Here is a 24,157-nt window from a genome sequence, read left to right as displayed (position 1 = left end):
GGAAGATTCTTTCCTATTAGTAGTGGCTCCTGATAGAATATTACTGTTTGAAGCATGATGACTTAAATGAAATGATGTTGAACCATGTTTATATACCTTTCAGTGTAGTCCCTACAGTTAGAACAAATTTGGGAATACTTCGGGCAAAGTTGGTAGATGTCATGAGACATTTGAGCTGTCCTAATACTGTTCTTCCTGTGACTGATCCTTGTACTTCTGACTCGTTGTTGGGCACAGTGAGTCTTGGGCCTGGTATAGATTTCATAGCAGATTAAATGCTAGTTAATTTTTAGTGATTCCAACTACTTTAGCCTTTTGAATTTGTAGTATACACACTTTGTAATTTTGTGGTAGAGGGCCAAACATATGAAGTTGATAGAATGATAGTTAGCTTAGTATGCTTTTCTTAATATTAGTTAGCAAAGGTTTTGCTGCCCCCAACATCTCACCACAGTAATCTAATTGTAATGATGATGGTGATAATTTTGAGTTAATTAGGGAATGTTGGTGGTATTTGCATTTATATTATACTGCCCTAGGAAAGAGACACCACATGCCCACGTTCAGAACTGATCTATTCCTTACAGCAGATAGTACATCCTGAGTTCTAATACCTCCACAAAACTTCTTGGGGAACCTTGTCTGAATTCTGAGGGTACCTTGTTCATGTCATCAGCTGCTCATCTTGAACCTGGTCTAAGGGAGACAACCTTGTGCTGTAGCAGTCTGTAGCCCAAGGAGGTACCTTGCATTCATCTACTCTTGTGAGCTCCTTGAAGACAAAGGGTCCTGCATTTAGTCTCGAGGATGTGCTGCCTAGTGGTTTTCGGAAAAAGGAAGGAATGAGTGACATTCTCAAGGTTTCACCAGGCAAGACTAGATAGAAGCTTATTAGCAAACAAATTTTGGGGGGGGAGTTATTTTATTTTGGTATTTGAAGCATTTTAAAAATAGATGCTGGTGTACATTATTGGATAAAGTCAGAAGGAAGTAATGTTGGAGAAGTTTAACCACTGAAGGGCCAGGGCTGATGTTCTCTGATGTAAGAAGACTCGGGGAAGGCTGGGGGTTGAGTCCTGACTATGCCACTCACCGCTCTGTGACCTTGGGATGTCACTTTACCTCTGAGCCCCACTTCTTATTTGCTAAGAATGGATTATAACTTTCCTTACAAGAGTATCGTGAAGATTAAATGAAATACTATTATGTGAAGCTGCTTAACATAATGTCTGCAGCTGTTCTCGATCGCTGTTCCTGTCTTCCTTCCTGGTCTTTGTTTACTTCACAGGATCGTGTTGCTAGGAGTGATGACTTGCTTGTGCAGCATTACTGTCCTTGTTCTCATGTGTTCCAAAATTCCCTGCAGCTTGTTCTTTACATCTTGAGCATAACATTATAGAACCTTACAGGACAGATTTTTGAGAGACCCAGGCTTAGGAAGGTATGTGGCATGTCACACTGATTAATTAAAAGCCAACCTGGGAATAAAACACGTGCTTCAGGACACTGTCTTTTCCACCATACCTAGGCTGTTGCTAATACTTTCTGCTTTTATGATGGATGTGGACCTATGAGATACATGACCTGGTTTTATATTAACTTTTAATTTTATAAGCCTTTGGAGAAATATCTTATAAAACAAAACTTCAAGTGATTGAGAAATGGGTTCATATAATAAGCCATCATTATGAAATATATAATAAGTTCATTTAATAAGCCATCATTATGAGAGCCTGATTTTTCAGTAGCTTACCAAACCTTTGGGGTCACAGTCGCCCATGACTGATTAATGACTTCAGAATAATTGTACTGTTGTCAGGAAAATGTTTAAGTTTGATGATAGTATCCCTTGGTGTTGTAATTTTAAATGTGAATTACATTTTTTTGGCTAATTTAAATCCCCCGTTTTCCCTGTTTATTTAAAATTCTATATTATATGCAATATTAAATGTGAGGACTAACTTTGATATGGTTCACATTCTAGGAAAATAAAGTCTGGATTTTTTTTTTTTTAAGATTTAATTAATTTATTTATTTGACAGAGAGAGAGACAGAGACAGAGAGCACAAGCAGGCAGAGAGAGAAGCAGGCTCCCCACTGAGCAAGGAGCCAGATGCGGAGCTTGATCCCAGGACCTGGAGATCATGACCTGGAGATCATGACCCTAGCTGAAGTGGCTTAACCCACTGACCCACCCAGGTGCCCTTCCCTGTCTGTTTTGTAGGAGACACAAGTCAGGCCGTTTGGGTGGGACAGGGTAAGAGGCATCTTTTTCGTTACCTCTAAGAGCATTTAAGACAATCTTTCTATACAAAGAACACAGAAATCAAGAACAAAGAAAAGAACAATAGACCAGAAGAAAAAAAGGGACTTTATGTAAAAGGATGTCGCATGAGGCCAAGAGGACAGGAGTGTGCGTGCAGATTCCAGATTCTGGATTGTGTGGCTTCAGGCCCTGACTCAGCCACTTAATGGTTTGAGCAAATTCTTGAAATCTCTTTGCCTCCGGTTTCCTTGTCTATAAAGTAAGGATTTACATGAGTTAATAGAAAATATGGGGCGCCTGGTGGCTCAGTGGGTTCGGCCTCTGCCTTTGGCTCAGGTCATGATCCCAGGCTCTGGGATCAAGCCCTGCATCAGGCTCTCTCCTAAGTAGGGAGCCTGCTGCCCACCACGCCGCTCCCCCCCGCCACCGCACTCTCTGCCTGCCTCTCTGCCTATTCGCGATCTCTCTCCCTGTCAAATAAATAAAATCTTTTAAAAAAGAAGGAAATAATTAGGAACAGTACTTGGCACATTGTGTTCAAGAAATGTCAGTTATTATTATTGCTGTTATTGTGATTATTTTTTAAATGATGCCCAGCCTCACTCATCATAGGGGGAGTTCAAGTTGAAACAAAACTGAGACACCATGATAAAACTGTGTGGTAAGGATATGGCTAACCAGGTACTGCCATACATTGGTAGTTATTTTATATACTGGTACTACTTCAGTAAGGGACAATTTGAGGTAACTTAAATAGCAATTTGGGATGCCTAGGTGGTGCTTTAAGGCTCTTTCTCCCTTTCCCTCTGCCTCCATCCCCACTGTGTGCTTGCTGGCTTTCAAATAAATAAATAAATCTTTAAAAAAGTAGCAGTTAAACTTTAACCCAGCAGTTCCATTTTTAGGGATTTATATTATAAATGCATGTATAAAAAAAGACAAGTATATGCAATAATGTATGTAGACAATAATTGGAGTCTTGTTTGTGTTAAGAAAAGACTAGCAGTGACTTAAACAGTCTCTCAGTGGAAGCAAGTAAGTTGTTAACATGGTGTAATGGAATGCTACATAGTACCATTGAAAAGAAATGAAGTAAATCTGCATGTGCTCATATAGAATGATTTCCAAGAAGCACTGTTAAGTAAAGGAAGAAAGGCTTCCACACACACATCCACAAAATGCTTTTATAAGCATACACAGTCTCTGGAAAGAATTAGAAACAACTGTTCACAGTGGTTGCCTTTGAGGAGAGGACTGGGGAGGGATAAAGTAGAGAGACTTACTTTACTCCTTTGAACTGGTTGAAACAAAATTTTTGAACATGTTTACGTATTAGTTTTTCACCCTTCCTCAAACTTTACCTGTTCCCACCAGCACGTACCTATGCACACTTCTCAGAACATTCACATGTTGTTCCAGGAGTCTGAGTGATGGGGAATAGCCTGTCCTGATCATGTTAAATGCTTATTGAGTATGGGATGTGATTCTTGGCATATAGTAGTTATCTGGTCCTTGTCATCGGATGAGTTGGTGCTCATGGGAAAATCTCCCTCGATGGTGAAAATTGAGGCCTTGGTTAAGTATACCAAAGCCCCAAGGCTCTCTCTAGGTCTTATCAGAGGTACTGTAGCCCAGAAGGCCTTGGTCTTGAGCCTGGCTCTCCTGGCTATTTTTAGAGATCTGAGAAGAGAGTGAGGAGGAAGGAACTTCAGGAGTTCTGTACCTCATTAGGAAACCCTGGTTGTATTTATAAACTGGTTCTATTTCAGTTTCTAGAGGTGTGAGCCAGAATGGAAACTCAATTGGCATGGTAGGGTTTTGTGCTTGTGCAGCTCCCTGGAATTTCTAGAAATACTTTTTAACCCTAGAAGAATTGGAGGCATGACCAGGATGGATTCTTTGTGTAAAACTCCTTAAAAGGTCAAGTTTAGAGTTTCATGGGAATTTATACATATGTCTACTTTTTATAAGATACTGTTTAAGCTAAGTGCTGCTTGCATGAAGGCTATAGTCATGACCTTGAACAACAAGATTAAGGTGAATTGTCTTCCCTTGTTCATCTGATACCTTTTCAAGTATGAAATGAAATTTGATCTGTATATATGTAGAAAATGTCATAGAAATTAGGATCAGAATATAATGCTTTATTTTATGGTTTCATTCAGTATATCTTAGTCTTGTCCTTCTTAGTATTTTTGCCACTCTAGACTTAGGTAAGGGATGTCCCATTCCCATGATTGAACAGTGGCTTAGCATGGCAGTGATTTTCTATGAAGGATGGGGATCTTTGGGTGCATCTTAGGGGTGGAAGGAGGACAGTGGGGAAGTAGAGGTAATGATTCTGATTTTTGTAACATTCAGTGCATGCACACACCTTCCTGCCCTGCCTCTCCTGAGCAAGAATTGAGTGTCTTAGACAAACTAGTACTGTAACCTTTAACTTCTATCTCAGTAACCTAAAGAAAAATTGCCTAATGAGAGACCCTGGTTTCATCCAGTTAGCTGCCTTTCCATTGTCTGCTCTCTGGTTGCAAGTGAGCATGTCTGTAACAGATAAGCACTGACTTGTAAGTTGGTAAGACCAGCAGCTGGTTCTATCGAGTTGTTCCTTTTGTTGCAGAAAAAGGTCCAGGTCTGGCGGTGGAGGAAGGACTGGAGAGGTTGCTGGGGAAATTGAGAGATCCATTTAACCAAAGGTTGGTACTTTCTTTTGGAATTAGGGTTTTTTTCATTCACAATGTCATTTTGTGGAAGTCAGTTTATTGGTTATTTAATTTTTTTCTTGGGGCCTTTTTTTGTTGCAGCAGAGATGTCGGCTTATTTATAGGAATTACTTGAAGCCAGAGTCATGGTGGATGTAGGAAAGTGGCCAATCTTCACTCTGCTCTCCCCTCAAGAAATTGCATCTATTCGGAAAGCATGTGTCTTTGGCACCTCAGCCAATGAAGCACTGTATGTTACCGACAATGATGAGGTAAGAATCTCTTAAAACCCAGTGTGGAATAGGGGTGAGCTCTAAAGTGTGAAGTTTGAAGACCAAGAAAAGGTTATGGCCAGCTGAGCTTTCCAGAATGCAAGTTTACTCATATCAGTCTCTGTTTTGAACTAATTCAGTGGAAGAGCCATAGACACATTCATTCCACTTTCCCTGGTGTGTTTTTTGGCACTTTATCCCTTTGGCTCTTACCTTCCTTCCAGTCTTTTCTCCTACCGCTATCCCAAATGCATCCAGCAAGGCCTACCTCCTTATCTGCTGAAAAGGTTGGGGATAAAAAGAATCTGAAATTCAAGAAGACCATGTCTTTGCTACAGTTTCTCTGTCTCTTCAGTTTCTTGATTTAATACCCCTCAACCCTCTGCACTCTTTGAATTTCATAGTATAGCCACATATTCTAAAACTTCAATAATGTTAGCAGAGCTTGAAATTTTCTTAATGCGATCCGTCTTTTCCTACCTACTGAGCTGTCACACTGAACTTGACTGTGTCTTATTTTCAGAGTGGAGAAGGGAGCCTTTGTGTAACTTTAGGCCAAGTGACTCAAACAAAACTATTTGTTTTCTAGGTCTTTGTATTTGGCCTGAACTATAGTAACTGTCTAGGAACTGGAGATAACCAGAGTACACTTGTACCCAAAAAGCTGGAAGCCTTATGTGGAAAGAAGATTAAAAGCCTTAGTTATGGGAGTGGACCACATGTCCTTCTCAGCACTGAAGGTAAAGAGGGAACAAAGCCAGCTTTTCACATTGTGGGAGATCAAGCATTAGTTCTGAGCTAAGGGGAGGTGGGGCCATATGAAATAATTTCGAATGGTTTATTTCTTAATTTCTGAGAACTGTACCAAATTGTTAAGCACTTCAGGTTAATTCTGGAGCAGCCATAATATCGCTTGCAAATTAAGCAAACGTTAGCATGCTGATGTAAAGTTGTTAAAGATTCGATGTAGCAAATGAAGTAGTCCTTCAGCCTAATTTTTCAGTGGATTTATGGTAGCAAGGCAACTTTTGGGGTTTATTTGGCATGTTTTTATAAACACACATAATTCTGGTTTTCCTTTTATTGTGTAGTTCCTGAATCTCAAATATAAGAAATCTTCATTTATTCCCTGGCATTCATGTGTGTGCCATCTGGAAAGAATGTGGGATAGATTTTACTCCTTTTACTTCTCCTATCACTGAAGAAGGACACTGTAACATTCTTCTTTAGTAATTTATCTGCACTGGGGACAACCAGGACTCTGAAAAATAGGTTCTATATAACCTAAATTCTTCCTTAATATTTTAAGCACGTTAACTCTTTTTCTCTCTCTAGCAGAGATCCTCTGCTTTCTGTGGGGAAGCTTTTTGTTTACTTCTCTTTCTCTCCAGACTGAGAATCAGCTTCCCTGGATATTGCCAGAGGTCTTAGTATTGAGCTTTTTAATTGCCTTTAATTCATATCTGAATCCATTCTAAGTTGTCTGCATCTTTCTCAGGCTGTGGAGATCCAGATCTGAGTGTGATTGTCTAGTGAAAATATAACTGGTGTTGAGTGTAATGAAGTGATGATCTCACTTCCCGTGTTGTGTAACTGTGCTTTCTGGCATCACACTGGCTCTTTCAGGCAGTTACTACTTTGCTGACACTGGTTCTGCTTGTCATCTCTCAAGACCTAATGATTTGATTTTTTCCTAACAAATACCACTTTTAACTGGTTACTGATATCTGACTGTAAAACACTGGGACAGTTTTTTAGAGCAAACACACTAAAACGTATACATTTATATTATTTATTTTTAAAATAAAGATTACTTGAGAGAGCGTGTGCGCACCTTCATGTGTGTGGGGGGAGGGGCAGAGGGTGAGGGAGAGACAGAATCTCAGGTAGGCTCTCCGCTGAGCTTGGAACCCAATACTGGGCTTGATCTCACGACCCTGAGATCATGACCAGAGCTGAAATCAAGAGTTGGATTCTTGTTTTTGTTTATTTAAAGATTTTATTTATGTGTTTGACAGATAGACAGCCAGAGAGGGAACACAAGCAGGGGGAGTGGGAGAGAGAGAAGCAGGCTTCCTGCTGAGTAGGGAACCCGATCCGGGGCTCGATCCCAGGACACTGGGATCAGGACCTGAGCTGAAAGCAGACGCCCAATGACTGAGTCACCCAGTCCCCAAAGAGTTGCATTCTTAACCGACTGAGCCACCCAGGCACCCCTAAAACATATATATATTTAAATTCTTGGTTTTCTTCAAAGTGGTGACCTTAGGAAATTATAGCTCTTGGAATTATTTGCAGAGTCCAGATCGTGTAGTCTTAACTATCTTGAGTGTTATAGTGATATAAACATAAGTAAACATAAAACATAAAAATATAAATAGCTGATTTTTCTTGTGGGAATATTTTTCTTTAATTCTGTTTTGATTGTTATGATACATTTTATACAATATTCTTTAAATGTAGCCTACATCATGTATCAGTGTATGTATAGCACATATATTTGTGCATATTGTATACGTATTACAAACAAATAGTTTTAAAACAAATTAAACCATTTAAAACACTTCAGAACATCAAGTAGCGTATGGCTTTTAGTAAAAAACAGAAGGACCTCTGCCTCACCCCTCCTCAGTCTTAGAAATTACCCTTTCTGAAGGAACCACTTTTAACCCCTTCAAGTGTTTCTTCACATTTTATCTTGATTTTTAAATTAATACATATACACTTTCTTTGTGAATTTTCAATTTTAGATCTTATTCTTCCACTTTTTATCATGGCTGATAGAAGTTAGCTTTCTTTCCCCTTCTTTTCCTCCTTCAGTCCTTTCAGTATAGCAATACCGCCATTTTGGTTAAGTCGATATTCAGTGTTTACATTATTAACACTCTGTAACTGTGATTTTTGGCTGAGCTACCACCTTCTGTACAACTGTTTGTTTTCCTGGGATTTGTTCACTTATTTTTCTATAGGGCTGTCATTATGTCCAAAAGCATCAGTAGAGCAGTATATGTATCTCAGCACTTCTGATTTGTCTGTTTGTCTGATTTGTCTGTCTGTCTTTGGAGCCCTCCAGCCCCGTGTTCCAGCCAGGGCTGGTCACTGTAGGCCTGCCGCCCAGCTCTTAACCTAGAACCTCATTCACTGTCATCTGTGAAGTCCCCTCACCTTTGTCCTTTCTAGATCCCCTATTTCTTGTGCCCCTGTGTCATCTTCCTTAGATTATACCCTTATTTGGATGAACAGATTCTCTGGTAGCTTCCCAAGGAAGGTGGTGTGAGAGAAATCTTTGAGACATTCTCTTAAAATGTCTTCATATTATGCATGCAGTTGCTCAGTGGTTTGGCTGGGCTTAAAATTCATGATTAAAAATCTTATTTCCAAATTTTAAAGTCATCACACCTCTCAAATCAGGGTTGCTCTTGAGATTCCGATGCCATTCTGTCTTTAGCTATTTTTGCATATGACCGTTTTTTCCTCTTTGGAAGGTTTAAGATCTTTTCTTTATTCCCAGTTTTCTGAAAAAAGTCATGGTTATATACTCTGGTGTGGGTAATTTTTAATTAATTAAGAAAAGATTTTATGAGAGAGAGCATGCTTGCATGAGTGAGAGAGAGAGAGAGAGCGGGGGCGGAGAAGGGAGAAGCAGACTACCTGCTGAGCAGGGAGCCCCACTGGGGCTCAATCCCAGGACCCCAGAACTATGATCTGAACCAATGGCAGATGTTTAACCAGCTGAGCCACCCAGGGACCCCAATTTTTAATTTATTGTATTGATCATTCTGTTGACTCTTCAGTTTGGAAATTCCTTCATGTCTAGATTATTTTCTTGTTTTATTTATTTTTTATTTTTTTATTTATTTGAGAGAGAGAGAAAAAGAGAGAGAGAGAGAACATGAGAAGGGGAAGGGTCAAAGGGAGAAGCAGACTCTCCACTGAGCAGGGATCCCAATGCGGGACTCGATCTGGGACTCCAGGATCATGACTTGAGCCGAAGGCAGTCGCTTAACCAACTGAGCCACTCAGGTGCCCTGGATTATTTTCTTGTTATAGTTCATGGATAATGTCCCTTCTTTGTTTTCTCTGTTCTCTTCTTTTTTGGAATTTTTCTCGGTAGGAAGTTAAAGGATTCTGATCTGATCCTCTTTTTTATATTTTGTTTCCTATCTACTTTTTGGGAAATTTCTTCAACTTTATCTTACAACTCTGATGTCAGATTTTCATGTTTCTGCTGTTACGTTTTCCTGTTCTCTTCCTTGTTCTCTCAGTGTGCCTTTCTTGAGCCTCCTGTCCTTGTGTCATGGATTCACTGACTTCTCTTTGAGGTTGTCGTAGGTTATTTTCATGTTGTCTTCTATTCTCTGCAGTGTTTCTTTTTCTTCCCTTCCCGGTTTTTTTCTTTCTCCTTAATTTGTTTTGGTCTCTGACTTTTCTTTTCTTTTTTTTCCTTCTTTTCTTAGATTTTATTTATTTATTTGACAGACAGAGATCACAGGTGGGCAGAAAGGCAGGCAGAGAGAGAGGAAGGGAAGCAGGTTCTCTGCTGAGCAGAGAGCCCAATGCAGGGCTCAATCCCACAACCCTGGGATCACGACCTGAGCCGAAGGCAGAGCCTTTAACCCACTGAACCACCCAGGCGACCCGGTCTCTGACTTTCCTTGTTAGGGGCTTTCTTGAAAAGTTTGGTGATCTTGGCTGTCTGTCTGCAGGTGAGACCCAGGTGTTAATAATACACATGCTGGGAGCACTGGGTTCATGGGTTTCTCAAGTGCCAAGCTTCACTTCAGGGAGATAGCAGCTGTTTCATTAGGGATTCTCTCAGTGTCAGTATAGGAGCTTCTGTAGAGTGGAACCTTCCAGATTCCTGACCTGGACAGGCTTTTTTTTTTTTTTTTTTGACAGGTTTCCATGAGCAGGGGTCAGACAGGGATCTCACACTATGCAGTATGTGGCCTTCCACTTCTTTCCTCAAAACGGTGCCTCAAGGCTGTCATCAGGGCCTCTCTGGATTATTCTGCTAGCTCATTTTCTTTGTCGTGTTATGTGGGAGAAGGGAGGGAGGGAGGTTGGGCAAAGGGGGAATGTGGGTTTCAGGGCAGCTACAGTAAGAAATTCACAGCAAATAAATGCTGTAGGTCTCTTTGTCTTATACCAGCGTTGGCAAGGGGTTGTTGCCTGACCCCACAGCAAGAGGATGAGGATTTGGGGTCTAAGTGCTTCTGATTTGGGTTACACCCACGCTTACATCTCCTGTGGTGTCTGGTCCCTCCAATCCCTGGGCCTTCCTGAGATCCCAGGTTGTAATTGGCTGCTTCTTTTTTTTTTTTTTTTTTTTAAAGATTTTTATTTATTTATCATAGAGAGAGAGGGGGAGAAAGCGAGCACAGGCAGACAGAATGGCATGCAGAGGCAGAGGGAGAAGCAGGCTCCCTGCTGAGCAAGGAGCCCGATGTGGGACTCGATCCCAGGACGCCAGGATCATGACCTGAGCTGAAGGCAGCTGCTTAACCAACTGAGCCACCCAGGCGTCCCTAATTGGCTGCTTCTTTTGCAGTTGTAGGTATCAGCTTCCCTGGTCAGCGGTGTTACTAACCACATCTATCTGCCTTCCATCTTCCAAAATTTTGTCATCATCTTATTTATTGTTCTTTTTTGTCCTTGATCGTTGTTGCCTTTTTTAAAAAAAAAAAATTTCTCCCTTCACTCTCTATCAGCAAGGCAGCTGACAGCAGTCCCAGCATCTGGAGAATAAGGTCCTTAAGGAAGGAGTAAAGATAAAAATGTGTTCAATTTTCCACACTTCACTGACTTTTGTGTTCTTTCTAAAAGGTCAGTGCTACATCATTAAATTGAAAATCTAAGATGTGAGCATGATCTGGCTGCCACATCTGACACCCTGTTGATCACCAGGGTTGATACAGCTGTTCTGGCTGGGTAGGTGGGTGTCCCTTTCCTCCTCACTGCTCCATGTATGTCCCTCCTGAAGCTCTGTGCTCAGTTGGAGAGGACCACCTTCCCCAGTAGAGGAAGTCCGGGGCATATGTAGCTGCGCTCCCCACTAGAACCTCCAAACAAGCTCTCAAAGTCCATTTGTAGGAGAACATAGGGTAGTCAAGCTTCCAAGACCCTAGACACAGCCAAACAAGGTGCTATGTGGCAGTCTGCCTTTCCTCAAAAGAAAAAAAAAAAAAAATCTAATCCCATCTGGTGATACTCTGAAGATCAGTATTCATTTTGTTTATTATTTTACACATAGACCTAGGGCTTGTGGATTTCTTTTTCTGTCTTCTGAAGTAATATGAAGTTAGATTACTTATAAAATTAGTTGTTTCTGACCACTCCTCCAACTCTACTTCTAGTCTCTGAAGACTGGGTTTCCTTAAAGGTCAGAACTTCGTGGGATGCTTCCTTGCTTCCTCCCTCTGTGCTTGCCCTTCGCTGGGCCCTTCCCACTCCCCACTTTCCCTTCTATCCTAGTTGGTTTCACTGTCTCATCCGTTGGTAATTTTGCTCATCTCTTCACCCTGACATGATTCTGAAGCTTGATCCTTGGTTAGTCAGAGACTGTGTGGCAAGAGCAGGGCTGGGGAAGTTGATGGGGTTGGATGGGGTTGCTTTGAAAGCTTCCTGGGGAGCTGGGACTAAAAGGCCATCTCAGGAAGCTCACTCTTCTATGCTTCATCAAGTAAAAAGGGAAGAAACATGTATATATACTATTTTAAGATAGTAAAATAATGTGATGATAGTAAGAATAATAATAATAATGTAATAATAAGATAATCACAAGAAGGTGATTGCCATGGGCACATCTGGAGAGGACCAATGGCTGAGAACAGGCAGCTGGCAGCAGTCCCAGCATCTGGAGAATAAGATCCTTAATTCCAAGGGAGCATCTGGGTGACGCAGCACAGCATTCATTCATTCTCTTCCATGCACCGCTCAGATCCATGTCTTCTGACAGGTTTTGGGGATAGCTCCTCTAGGTTTCTGGAGGGCTTCTTTTCCTAGGGAAGACTTAGTGAAGACTCCTGGTGGGATAATTCACTGCCTCCTCCCGTAGCTAGTCTCATGGCCACACGGATACTCAGATCCTCCATCCTCTAGTGCTCCTTCTAGGTTCCTTTCTTATTTGGGTAGCATCTGGCCCTGGGGGCTAACCTAATTGTGTGACCTAGATGCTCATGCTTGAGGGATGCAAGCCCCTAACCATGCTGTACTCTGGCTATGGCTACTGTGCATTTCCGTTTGCCGTCACTGTTGGATAAGTGGGCACCCAAAGTACCACCTTTCACCTCCTTGCCAAGCATATTCCTCTCTTGCCCCCAGTATAAATCAGCAATCCTTCCTCTTCCTGCTGACTGGGTCAGTTGCCCCTGCCAACAGGGTGACTCCTTTTTTCCTTTTGATCCTTTGATTAGAGGAACACAGAAGTGCCATTCAGTGGAATTCTTGCTGTGTCCATTAGTGGAAGTGTTTCTACTTAGGGAACCAGGACTTCTAAACCTACAGAACCTCTAATTTCAAGGACAGGAAGCAGATTCCCCAAGTCGGTCCCTGGGAGTGATGGTCAGTAGGGTCACTCATATAATCCACTGTGGTTCCGGGACCCACGTACTCTACCTTTTAGGGAAACAGCACCATTTAGTGGTCATTTAGAATCTGTACCTTGGAGCTTAGTGTCCCGTCCTCACATGGTCTCTTCTCCAGGCTGATGCCTTAGCTGTACCTTCAGGCGGCTTGTCATTGCTGTGTCCAGCTGGCCTCTGTTGCATGTTGCTGTTCATGAGATAGGACTGGAAGCCCCGTGGTCATGAGAGCACTGCTGCACCTTGTTTACCTTGGTCTAATGAGCGGTTTTGTGTTCTGTAAGCCCTCGTATAGCTGTGCTAGCTCAGGCCCTGTGTGCAGGAAACCTTTATCCTGATTATGTATTGATTTCTGTTAGTATGAATGGCTGCTCCTTCCAGGATTGAAAGAGTCAATTGGAGTCAGCTTGGTAATAGTCAGCTATTACGAAGTAGGTAGTCGGTCTCTTTAAAAGGGTGATGCTGTGCCAGGGACTCGGCATTAGTCTTTGTTACTGACATAGCAGGCTTTCGGCAATGGTAGAAGCTAGGTGGTAGCTTTGGTGAGTAGGAGTCTCAGCTTCTGAATTTGGATTTTTCCTCTTAAGAATGAGGATGAGTATCTTTTTGTATGGTTAGGAGTCATGTACATTTCTTTCATTGTGAACCATCAGTTCATATTTCTAGAGAGTTCTTGGTCTTTTTCTTTCATATTTTTAGAAGCTCTTTTTATTATACAGACATTACCTCCTAGTAATATAAATTATAAGTATTTTTTCCTAATATTTCATTTTTTTCTTTGTTCTAGGTGTTTTTTTCCATGTAAAGTTTTAAAAAACATATTAAGTAGATTTATCACTCTTTTTATTGCTTCTAGATTTTTGAGTCGTAGGAAAGTTTCCCTATTCCCAGATTATGGAAGAATTCACCAATTTTTTCCTTCTAATTCTTGTATAGTTTTATTTTTTAAATTGTATTGTATTAGTCAGCATACAGTTCATCATTAGTTTTTGATGCAGCGTTCCAAGATTCATTGTTTGCCTATAATACCCAGTGCCCCATGCAATACATGCCCTCCTTCATACCCATTGTATAGTTTTATTTTTCACATTTAAATATTTGATTCACTAGGAAGTTATCATGGTATGAGGAATGAATCTCATTTTTCAACATAACCAATTATTTCAACCAACTTGTAAAAAGTCCTTTCTTCCTGAAATGACATAGCTTTTATTTCTGTATGCAGTTGGTTTATTTCTAGAGCTTCAGTTCCATTTCACTGGTTTGTCTATCTGTTCATGTCCTAGTATTAATTTTAGTTTTAGAAACTTTTTATGGGTTTTAATAACTGGTAGAGCCAGCTGTCCTCTCCCTTCTTTTCTTTGAATTTTTCTATTTATTCTTGTGTTCTTCCCACTGAACTTTCTAATCAGTTTGTCTAGTTCCAGAAAGTAACTTAAGTCATTTTATTTCTATTATTTCAAATTTATATATTTGCATAGGAAAAACTACCATCTTTTTGGTACTGAGTGTTACTATCCAAGAACAAGGGCTATATTTTTATCTGTTCAGGTCTATTTTTCTGTCTCTTAGGAATGAAAACACTTGTAAGTTTGGACATTTCTATCACCTGATATAACTTTAACATAATATCATGGACTTTTTTTTTTTATAGATGTTACACTTTTTCAATCTATAGCCTCATTCGTTTTAGGATGAATTTTCCCATTTATGGTTTCTGTCATAATTTTTGTAATAGGGAAAACCTCTTGTGAGAAACAGAAGATTAGATTCTAGATTAGATCATCAGAAACCTACCTTTCCCTGGTTGCTTAGGGACCATTTCAGTGAGACAGCAGCCTGACAATAACGCTTGGATTTCTGCTTTGCTCTTGGATATCATCATTTCCAGGTCTAGATTGTCCTTAGTAGGGCAGGATGTTTTATTACCATGGGAAAGATATGCAGAGAGTGTGTAACTTGGAGATCTCTGCTCTTGACACTTAGGCTTGCTGTAGGAGGAAATGCACAAAACAGTGGTACTTCTAGAGAGAAAACAAAGAAGTTCTCTCTGTCAGAGTCCCAAAAAGATAAAGTCATTAGAGAAAAATGGAGCCAGATTTTTTGCCAATTATAGTCTGCATGAGGAAAGCTCTTACATTTTTGTATGTAGTTTATACAAAAAGTATACCTCTTTCCTCCGTACTTTGTGAGAGTTGTGTGTGCACAATGCGTGCGTACACACACACACACACACACACACACCCTCAGTAGTTCCCTGAGACTTGGTATTTGGTAAAATGATAGTAAAGACTGATAATGGTGAGCTTTCTTAGGTCTTTTGCCTTTTGCTGGGTACCTGACATGGAAACTACTGAGATGAATCAGTGTGTTCAGATGGTCTAATTTTTGTACATCAAACTGACTTTTGACCATAAAACTGATCCCTTATTAGTGTCAGGTCCTTTCTTGAATGATTCTACGTTTTTCTATCTGGTTTCCTCATCTTTCCCTCTTTCCCTTCCCTTCATCAGTGGTTACTTTATAGGGAGAAGGAGGCAGTGTGAAAGAAATTAAGGTTGGAGAATAAGTTTTGCAAAGTCTGGGGAAGAAAGTACAGGGCTTACCATTCCTTCTTGGAGTTGATTCTTTGTGTGTGGCCATCTCATATAGATGGAGTTGTTTATGCCTGGGGCCACAATGGATATAGCCAGCTTGGGAATGGGACGACCAACCAAGGCATTGCTCCCATCCAAGTCTGTACCAATCTCTTGATCAAGCAAGTGGTTGAAGTAGCTTGTGGCTCACATCATTCAATGGCTCTGGCAGCTGATGGAGAGGTAAGTACCCTGCTTTTATTCTTTATTTTTAAACTGTGGTAAAATACACGTAATACAAAATTGCCGTCCTAGCCATTTTTAAGAATTGTGGAAGCCAGGCCTCAGGATGTGTGAGAGCCACTTCCCACAACCATTTTATCATATGCCTGGACTATTGCCATGGTCTCTTTAACCACTTAAAATGGGTTAGGATGACAAATTTTATATTTTTATAAAATATGTGTATGTATTTTTATATCCATGTGATCTGTTGAATGTCAGTTCAGTGACATTAGGTATATTCACATTGTTATGCAACCAGCATCACCATCCGTCTGCAGAACTCTATCTTGCAGAGCCGAAGCTGCACCTACCAGACTAGCTCTCCCTCTCCCTGCCGGCCCTGGGTGAACACCATTTTGTCTCCATGAGTCTGACTGCTCTGGGTAGCTCACTGGAGTGGAACCATGCAGTGTTCATCCTTTATGACTGCCTTATTTCACTGAGCATAATGTTGTCAGGGTTTGTCCGTTTTGGTGTATGTGTCAGAACTTCTCTCCTTTTTAAGGCTGAATAATACTCTGTATGTGTATATGCCATAGTTTGTCCATTTATCTGCTAATGGGTATTTAACACCTTTTGCTAACAACCTAAAAAGTAAATAATGACCCTATGTATATCTGGGATAGTATAAACATAGTAGCCCTATGTGTACAACTAAAAACATGTGGGAACACATTCTTTTTCTAATATAACCTATGGGATGAGGACCACCGTTTTGATAGCAGTAGACTAAGCCTTACGGCAGTTGAGTCTCCTGCTCTTTGCTAAGACTATAAATCAGATGTGTATGACAGTGGTCTGTCCTTTAGTTTTTGTTTTTTAACTACCTCATCCATTAAAGTCTGTTTTGTTTTTTGGCAAATGTAATGATGTCATAGAAAATAACTTTATCGGGCGCCTGGGTGGCTCAGTGGGTTAGGCCGCTGCCTTCAGCTCAGGTCGTGATCCCAGGGTCCTGAGATCGAGTCCCGCATCGGGCTCTCTGCTCGGCAGGGAGCCTGCTTCCTCCTCTCTCTCTCTGCCTGCCTCTCTGCCTACTTGTGATCTCTCTCTGTCAAATAAATAAATAAAATCTTTAAAAAAAAAAAAAAGAAAGAAAGAAAAGAACTTTATCAACATTCCAATAGGTACTGTACCACTTTTTCACCCCCAAGTTCTTTGCTTACTTATCATAAAGTTTTCTGATCTTATTGATTCTACCTTCTAATCTTTTGTCTCCTTTTGTTTCTCTTTATCTCTATAACCTTAGGTCAGAACTTGCTGTCAGCCTGGGCTATTGCCATGGTCTCTTTTATTCTATAGCTTTTTAATTGGTCTACCTGTTAAGTATTACTACTTTTCTGCCCCCTGTAATTTTTTTTTTTTAAGATTGATTTATTTATTTTAGAGCATGAGTGAGAGGGGCAGAGGGAGGAGAGAGAATATCAAGCAGATTCCACACTGAGCAAGGAGTCCAATGTGGGGCTCAATCTCGAGACCCTGAGATCCTGACCCAAGCTGAAACCAAGGGTCAGATGCCCAAATGACTGCACCATCCAGGTGCCCATACTCCCTGTGACTTCTAAAGCACAGACCATTCTGTTCTCTCATTTAAAATCCGTCAGTGATGTTAATAGTGATTTTATTATGTGGGGCAGGTTATGGGTGAAGAAACCAGAGAAACTGAGTGAGATCAAGGTTTCACGGCTGGGATGTGCTGGGACTAGGCCTAGCACCCGGGTCTTATGCCCCGAATCTGTAGTTTGCTGCTCTGATTTTGATTATTGGAACCGTAGTCCTCATTTTTAAATAAAAGGCAGCTGCATTGCAATGGGCTTGGGGTACTTGAGAAGAAGTGCCAGAAGAATATTAAAATTAGAATTCCCTAATTTGTACAGCCTGGAATCCTGGTTTTCTTTAACTGTGAGCATATGCTACTTTGGATAATTGTGCTAAATATTTGTCTTATTATACCAGATGCTCCCGTGAACCCACTTTCGGGAAGTGTTGCCAGTTATTTCTTTTGTACCTGTGAAATGAACCTCTAGTGCATATTCTTTTAAGGCTCCAGCCATAGGTTTTGCTCTGGTTGCCTTGGGCAGCATCAGACGTGTGAGCGGAGGTAGGAAGTGCTGACCGAGGAAAGATTGTGGAAGCCAGACTTCAGGATGTGGGAGGACCATTGCTGGGGCAAGTGAAAGGGGTAGGGGCTTCCTAGAAATTCTAGTGTTGGAGGAAGTTCTTTCCCAGGCTGCTGGCATCCACCCTCCCCTTACTCTTCTCTCTGGTCACACTCTTATTTGATAGGCTTAGTTGGTAATTAACGTGCAGTGATTTTGTTGTTGTTGTTTTGTTTTTCATCTTTGTTACTAGATTTTAACTAGCTTAGAGATTTATTTGGGTCTCTTTAGAAATCTGGTTTTCACCTAATGGAAAATCATAGGCCAAAGGTGCACAGGGTGCATTTGAGGAGGGTTGCTGCTTGGAGTTGACAGTGAATGAAAACTCAGAGAAGACAGTATCCAGAATAGCCTAACAACCTGGTGTCATTTCTGTAGGGACAGACACCTCTTTGGTACTTGTGAGCCTTACTGTGTTATGACCTGTAACTGTGATTGGTAATTGTAATTGTGATGGCCATGAGTCATCAGGAAATGTTATGTAATACTCAGTTTTGGCAATTAGTGAGACAGGGAGAAGCATTGTAGGGCTTTAAAGCTTCCTGTGAAGGAAAAAAAAAGAGTATTTGTGTCCAAAGAGTTAAGCAGACTTTTCCTCTCCCTCCTACTTATGTGGTATATGCTTTATTTCTTACTGATGCCAGACAAATCATATATGGCTGTCATATGACTGAGGCAGTACGGTGTCATGGTTAGTAGCACAGCTACACTTCTTGGGTTCTCATTCCATGTTTACTGCTTACTTGGTAGGACCTCAAGTAAGCCACTTAACCTCTCGGGTTCCATTTCTGTGTAGAAAATGTGGGTGATAATAGTATCTACCCGGGCCCAGGGTCACTATGCAGGATGACTATGAAAATTAAAGATGGTCGTGGTGCCCAGAAAGTATGTAGAGCCATGTAGCACATTGTAAATATTTGTTAAGTGGATTTATTTTTATTTTATGATTATTAATGTGTGTTAGAGGTAGAATGTTCACCCCGTTACTAGTAATTCATTCTTTCCCCCTTGTTTTGTGTAGGTATTCGCTTGGGGCTATAACAACTGTGGCCAGGTGGGATCAGGATCTACAACAAATCAACCAACTCCTCGCAAAGTTACAAACTGTTTACATATTAAGAGGGTGGTTGGCATTGCTTGTGGTCAGACCTCATCCATGGCTGTTCTGGACAATGGTGAGGTGAGCTCTCTCTGCATTACACCCCCCCCCCCCCATCCTCACCTCCTCTCTCTTGAAATAGCATTTTCTGCATGAGGAGCATGTATGCGATCATGGAAGGAAAAGTGCTTTGTTTTATAGTTTCGTGGGTAGTTAACTGGTTACTGATTGAGGAGTACCTAGAGGGTGTTTGCTCCTCAGTATGAATTTTTAATTCTAAGATTAATCTGCAAGTAAAGATACTCATATGTCTCAATTTTTTTTTTTTTTTTTTTTGTGAGACCCCAGGTAGTTTGGTGTTCATAGGTATTTGTGATTTACTGTAGTGAAGAATTTGATACTACCTCTTTTATCCAATGAAGAAATCAAGTGTGCCCTCTGTCAAGTTAACCGGCGATGTTTGTCAGCAGCGATGTTTGTCAGCCTGCATCTGGAGTTTGTTGGCAGGAGGAAGCTACTTACAAGAGCAGAATTTTTTGTGCCAGTTGTTGTTGGCTACTTTTAAAAACTCAATTTTTAGTGCTCCTTTACCTTGACTACCTTTGAGCTGATGGTTATTTCTGTACAATTATTCTGGTTGTAATTTCTACTTAAATAGGCCTGTTACCAATCTGTCAGTGTCTTAGTGGAGAAAAATTATGCAAAGATATGTCTTTGAGATTTTATTCATTTGAGAGAGTGAGAGAAAGAGAGCTTGTGAGAACACAAGCAGGGGAGGGGCAGAAGCAAGGGCAAAGCAGCCTCCCTGCTGAGCAGGGAGCCAAAGAGGTGGAGGGGTGGGGCTTAATCTTAACCAGGACCTGGAGATCATGACCTGAGGCACCCAGGCACCCCACAAAGATTGTCTTTGGCTACAGATGTGTGGGGTATGCATTGCAGTGCTAGAGTGCTTTGGCGTTTTCTGAATACTCATCTATGTTAACTTACTGTTTTAAATTATTTTTATTGAGGCATAATTGGCATACATTATGTTAGTTTTAGGTGTACAGTGCAATGATTCAATGTTTGTATATAATTAAAGATCACCACAGTAAGTCTAGTTACTATCTGTCACCATGCAGTTTTTTCCTTGTGATGAGAACTTCTAAGTTGATTCTCTCAGCAGCTTTCAGATGTGCAATACAGTATTACTACTTGTAGTCACCATGCTGTACATTACGTCCCGATGACTTACTTATTTTATAACTGGTAGTTTGTACTTTTTGGCTCCCCTTTGCCCATTTTGCCTGTGTTCTTCTGCCCCCAGCTCTAGAAACCACCAATCTGTTCTCTGTATATATGCGCTTGTTTTTGTTTGTTTTTTTAATTGAAGTATAATCAGTGCACAATTTTACATTAGTTTCAGGTGTATAGCGTAGTGATTTGATGAGTCTCTTCCTCAGGCCATGTTCACCTGAAGTGTGAACTTATTTTTTTAATCAATCCTGATGTCATCTTGGATGTTTTCAGAAGTTCTTGGGATAGTCATTGGACATCCTCCATCTCAGTATTCTTTGCTTTCCCTTTATTTTTAAAAATAAATTTAATTTAAAAAATATTATTATGTGGTTATTTTCACAAACAAAAGGAGATGAAACACATAAAGTAAAAAGTGAGTACCTTAATAGTTTAATGACTATCCTTTTGGGTTTTTCCCTATAAACAATTCTGTATGGGTAAATATAAAATCTATAAAATTTATAAAAATGGGATCATTATAGGTTACTGCTCTTCTCTGCTAGTCTGCAACTTTCCTGCTAACAAGACAGATGTTTACCTGAATCTATTACCAGACCATTTATAGCTGCTTTTCATTATAATGGTTACTTAGTTTTCCTATTGGATGACCCACACTAAGAATATTGCAAATGTCTCTATATTTTTGCTGTTATAAACACTGTAGCACTGACTTCCTGTGTTACTGTATATCTCTGTACACTTCTGTAAGTATTCTGTAGAATAAGTTCACAGGAATGAGATTTCTGAGTCAGAGGGTATGCCATTAAAGTTGTTGATAGCTAAAGCCAGATTTCTCTGCAGAAAGTTAAAACCTGTTGCGCTTATGTTATGGAAAGTGCTTTTAACCATCTCCTGCTGGTATCTTAAATTCTCTGTCCTCCTTCCCCTTCTGTCACACTGCCCTGAAAAGCCCCATCCATCTGTTTGCCCTGCCTTGTCCTGTGCCACCAGACATTTCAGGTTTCTCATTTGACCAGACCTATAGTCTGTTCCTGGTCAGTGTTTTGTCCTGTGTCCCACACTTGCCATTCTAAACCTTTACCACTGCTGGCAAACCTGTCTCCAGCTCCACTACTTTCAGCTGATGACTCCCCTCTCCAGAGAGCGAAGGGGTCACCACATTCTGTTATGTCGTCTTCTTAACCTCTTTCCTATCTGTTCCTTCTCTCTGGGTTCCCCTGTCATTGCCTTAATTTAGACCCTCAGCAGGGCTCATCTGTGTGCTAATGAGAGACACATATCTCCTGAATGACTGTCCCTCCTCTAGTCTTAAATAGTCCAGTCCCCGTTATGTGGAGCCAGCACGATCTTTCCAAGATGTGTGAAATATTTCAGTGGAAGGCCCATAGATGCATTCTACTTTCCCTAGTATGTGTTTCGGTACTTCACCCCATTGGCCTTTGCTTTTCATTCTAGTCTTCAGTCCTGCCACTGTGCTGGACTTGTCCTGCTAGGCCTGCCTGCTCATGTTTAGAACCTGCTTTTAGAACATTCTGTACCCTATCCCTGGAATACATTCACTTCCATTTATCTCTGCTCAAATCTGTTTTCTGAAAGTTGTTCCTAAGCTATCTTTCTCTAGCTAAGTCCTTTCTCTGCTCTGCTTTTGTAGTGACTTGATTGTATCTCTAGGATAGCGCTCACCACCTGACTGCAAAAGTTTGCAATGGTCCATCTTTCCTGTTAAACTGGTACCTTTTATTATGTCCTGACATATAAGAAGTGCTTCATAATTGTTAAGGAGCATCAGCTTCCTCATGTGTAAAACAAGATTAAATGACTTGCCCCAAGGCTATCCAAACAGTAGGTTTGTTATGCCAAATTCTGCCATCCCCACCCCCCAAATATCTTCTGTTTGGAGATCCCTTGTGGGATCACATAGAGTGTGGGTGTTGGAAGTGGAAAAGTACCTGATTTGTTTAGGTGAACGGCATTTTTATATGTTCCCTCTTACAGTTTTAAAAGCCTGTTCTCTCCCTTTCTTTCTCTAAGGTATATGGCTGGGGTTACAATGGCAATGGTCAGCTAGGCTTGGGAAACAATGGCAATCAGCTGACCCCTGTGCGAGTGGCGGCTTTGCACAGCGTGTGTGTGAACCAGGTATGTGTGCTGGATTGCGCTGCTGCTCACCTCCAGCTCCCCTGCCCCAACTTGGAGAACACTACTGTGTGCCTTCATCTTCCACATTTACAGTTTCATCTTCTCTAAATTCCCATATTGAGAAGGAACACCATGGTGGTGACACATCAGTCTTGACAAGTTAAAAAAAAAAAGGCGATTGGAAAACTCTAGGTGTCTCAGTCTTGGGCTTTTCTAATGCTTTTTTAATGTTCCAGAGAATGTCAGCCCATAACTGATGATGAATTGGCATTCTGCAGAAGCTGGCTGTGGTCTTTAAGTAGATGTTTCTCCTGCCTTTCCCGTTTTCCTGTTGATGGTAACCATTTAAATTTACTTGCAGATTGTCTGCGGCTATGCACACACTCTAGCACTAACAGATGAGGGCTTGCTCTATGCCTGGGGAGCTAACACGTATGGGCAGCTGGGAACTGGCAATAAAAATAACCTGCTAAGCCCGGCCCACATCATGGTGGAGAAAGAAAGGTAACTGGGCTGTACCATGTCTCAGGGTTCTGTGTGTGGTTTTGGACTTGGGGCTCTGTGTGCTGAGCTATGGGGTTTAGCTTTTGTAACTCTTCTGTTTCTTTACGTTGTCATTTTTTTTTTTTAAAGATTTTATTTATTCATTTGACAAAGAGAGGTCACAAGTAGGCAAAGAAGCAGGCAGAGAGAGAGGGGGGAAGCAGACGCCCCGCCGAGCAGAGAGCCCCATGCAGGTCTCGATCCCAGGACCCTGAGATTATGACCTGACCTGAAGGCAGAGGCTTAACCCACTGAGCCACCCAGGTGCCCCAAGGACAATATCTTTAAATATTGATTTGATTTAGTGTATATCACTGGAATAATGCTTTGTTTATTCAGCCAAATTATGAGTCCTTACCCACTAAGTTTTAGAGGGTTGTCTTCAGATTGTAGGACCTTGTCTAAGAAGCATACTGAGAAATCTAAGTCTGGCTTGATGTCCATTTGGATTAGGATTTTCAGAGTCCATTACCCTGAGGCCAGTGCTTATTTAGGGGTTGAGAGAATAAGTTGTATCAAGGAAATGGTATTTTGAAGACACTTTTTTTTTTTTTTTTTGGCTACTGTCTAAGTGCCCCGGAAATGTCAGGACGTTTTGCCTCTGTCTCCTTTCCTCATCTACTTTAGTTTCTAGTCCCTTTTTCCAAGTTGTCCTCAATAGTGATTGTTATTTATCCTAATTCAGAATGAGGTTAGGATGAGAAGTGGGGCAACAAGCAAGGGAAAAGCACAGTACTCTTGTTGTGACCTTTCAGTTGTGTTCTTATGACCTGATAACTAATATCCTTCAATCCTGGGCTGTTTTTTGTGGTGCTGTCAGCATGACCCCTTTATCTACCTTGTGTGGTGTGCTCTCGGCTTCTGTGATAAAGAAATGACATATATTTTTCTTAAAACTTTCCAGGGTCGTAGAGATCGCGGCCTGCCACTCTGCACACACGTCGGCAGCCAAGACCCAGGGCGGGCACGTGTACATGTGGGGCCAGTGCCGGGGCCAGTCAGTGATCCTGCCCCACCTCACCCACTTCTCCTGCACCGACGACGTGTTCGCCTGCTTTGCCACGCCTGCTGTCTCGTGGCGCCTCCTGTCCGTGGGTGAGAAAGCTCAGGGCTCCTTCCACCCGGGGAAGAGCCGTGCTAGCAGCTGACCACTCTATTTCTGTTTCTGTAGTTGCTGTTTGTGGGCTCTTTCAGGTCCTAGAATGTTTTATTCTCCAATAGCTGTAATTCCTTTCCTCAAAATAGATTTGCATAATAAAATTTATTTGTATGTTATAAAATATTATAGGGACTT

The 24,157-nt window shown here is 41.1% G+C and overlaps 1 protein-coding gene across 6 annotated transcripts in view; it reads left to right on the top strand.

Annotated features, from left to right (window-relative positions):
• The window catches only part of RCBTB1 (RCC1 and BTB domain containing protein 1), a 51,964-nt gene that overhangs the window by 12,643 nt on the left and 15,164 nt on the right, over nt 1–24,157 (top strand). For 3 of the 6 annotated variants that reach the window (XM_059144425.1, XM_059144421.1, XM_059144422.1), the window contains exons 2-9: nt 4,887–4,962; nt 5,071–5,240; nt 5,830–5,980; nt 15,476–15,642; nt 18,865–19,023; nt 22,213–22,320; nt 22,682–22,824; nt 23,768–23,958. In XM_059144425.1, the coding sequence (XP_059000408.1) occupies nt 5,115–5,240; nt 5,830–5,980; nt 15,476–15,642; nt 18,865–19,023; nt 22,213–22,320; nt 22,682–22,824; nt 23,768–23,958 (1,045 nt within the window). In that variant the 5' untranslated portion in view covers nt 4,887–4,962; nt 5,071–5,114. The remainder of the gene's footprint in view (nt 1–4,886; nt 4,963–5,070; nt 5,241–5,829; nt 5,981–15,475; nt 15,643–18,864; nt 19,024–22,212; nt 22,321–22,681; nt 22,825–23,767; nt 23,959–24,157) is intronic. The other 3 variants (XM_059144423.1, XM_059144424.1, XM_059144426.1) reach the window with 2 other exon arrangements.

This window comes from Mustela lutreola, chromosome 13 (genome assembly GCF_030435805.1).
Source record: "Mustela lutreola isolate mMusLut2 chromosome 13, mMusLut2.pri, whole genome shotgun sequence".
Taxonomy (NCBI): domain Eukaryota; kingdom Metazoa; phylum Chordata; class Mammalia; order Carnivora; family Mustelidae; genus Mustela; species Mustela lutreola.
The sequence above is the reverse complement of the archived record's forward strand: the minus strand, read 5'-3'. Positions and strand labels throughout refer to the sequence as shown.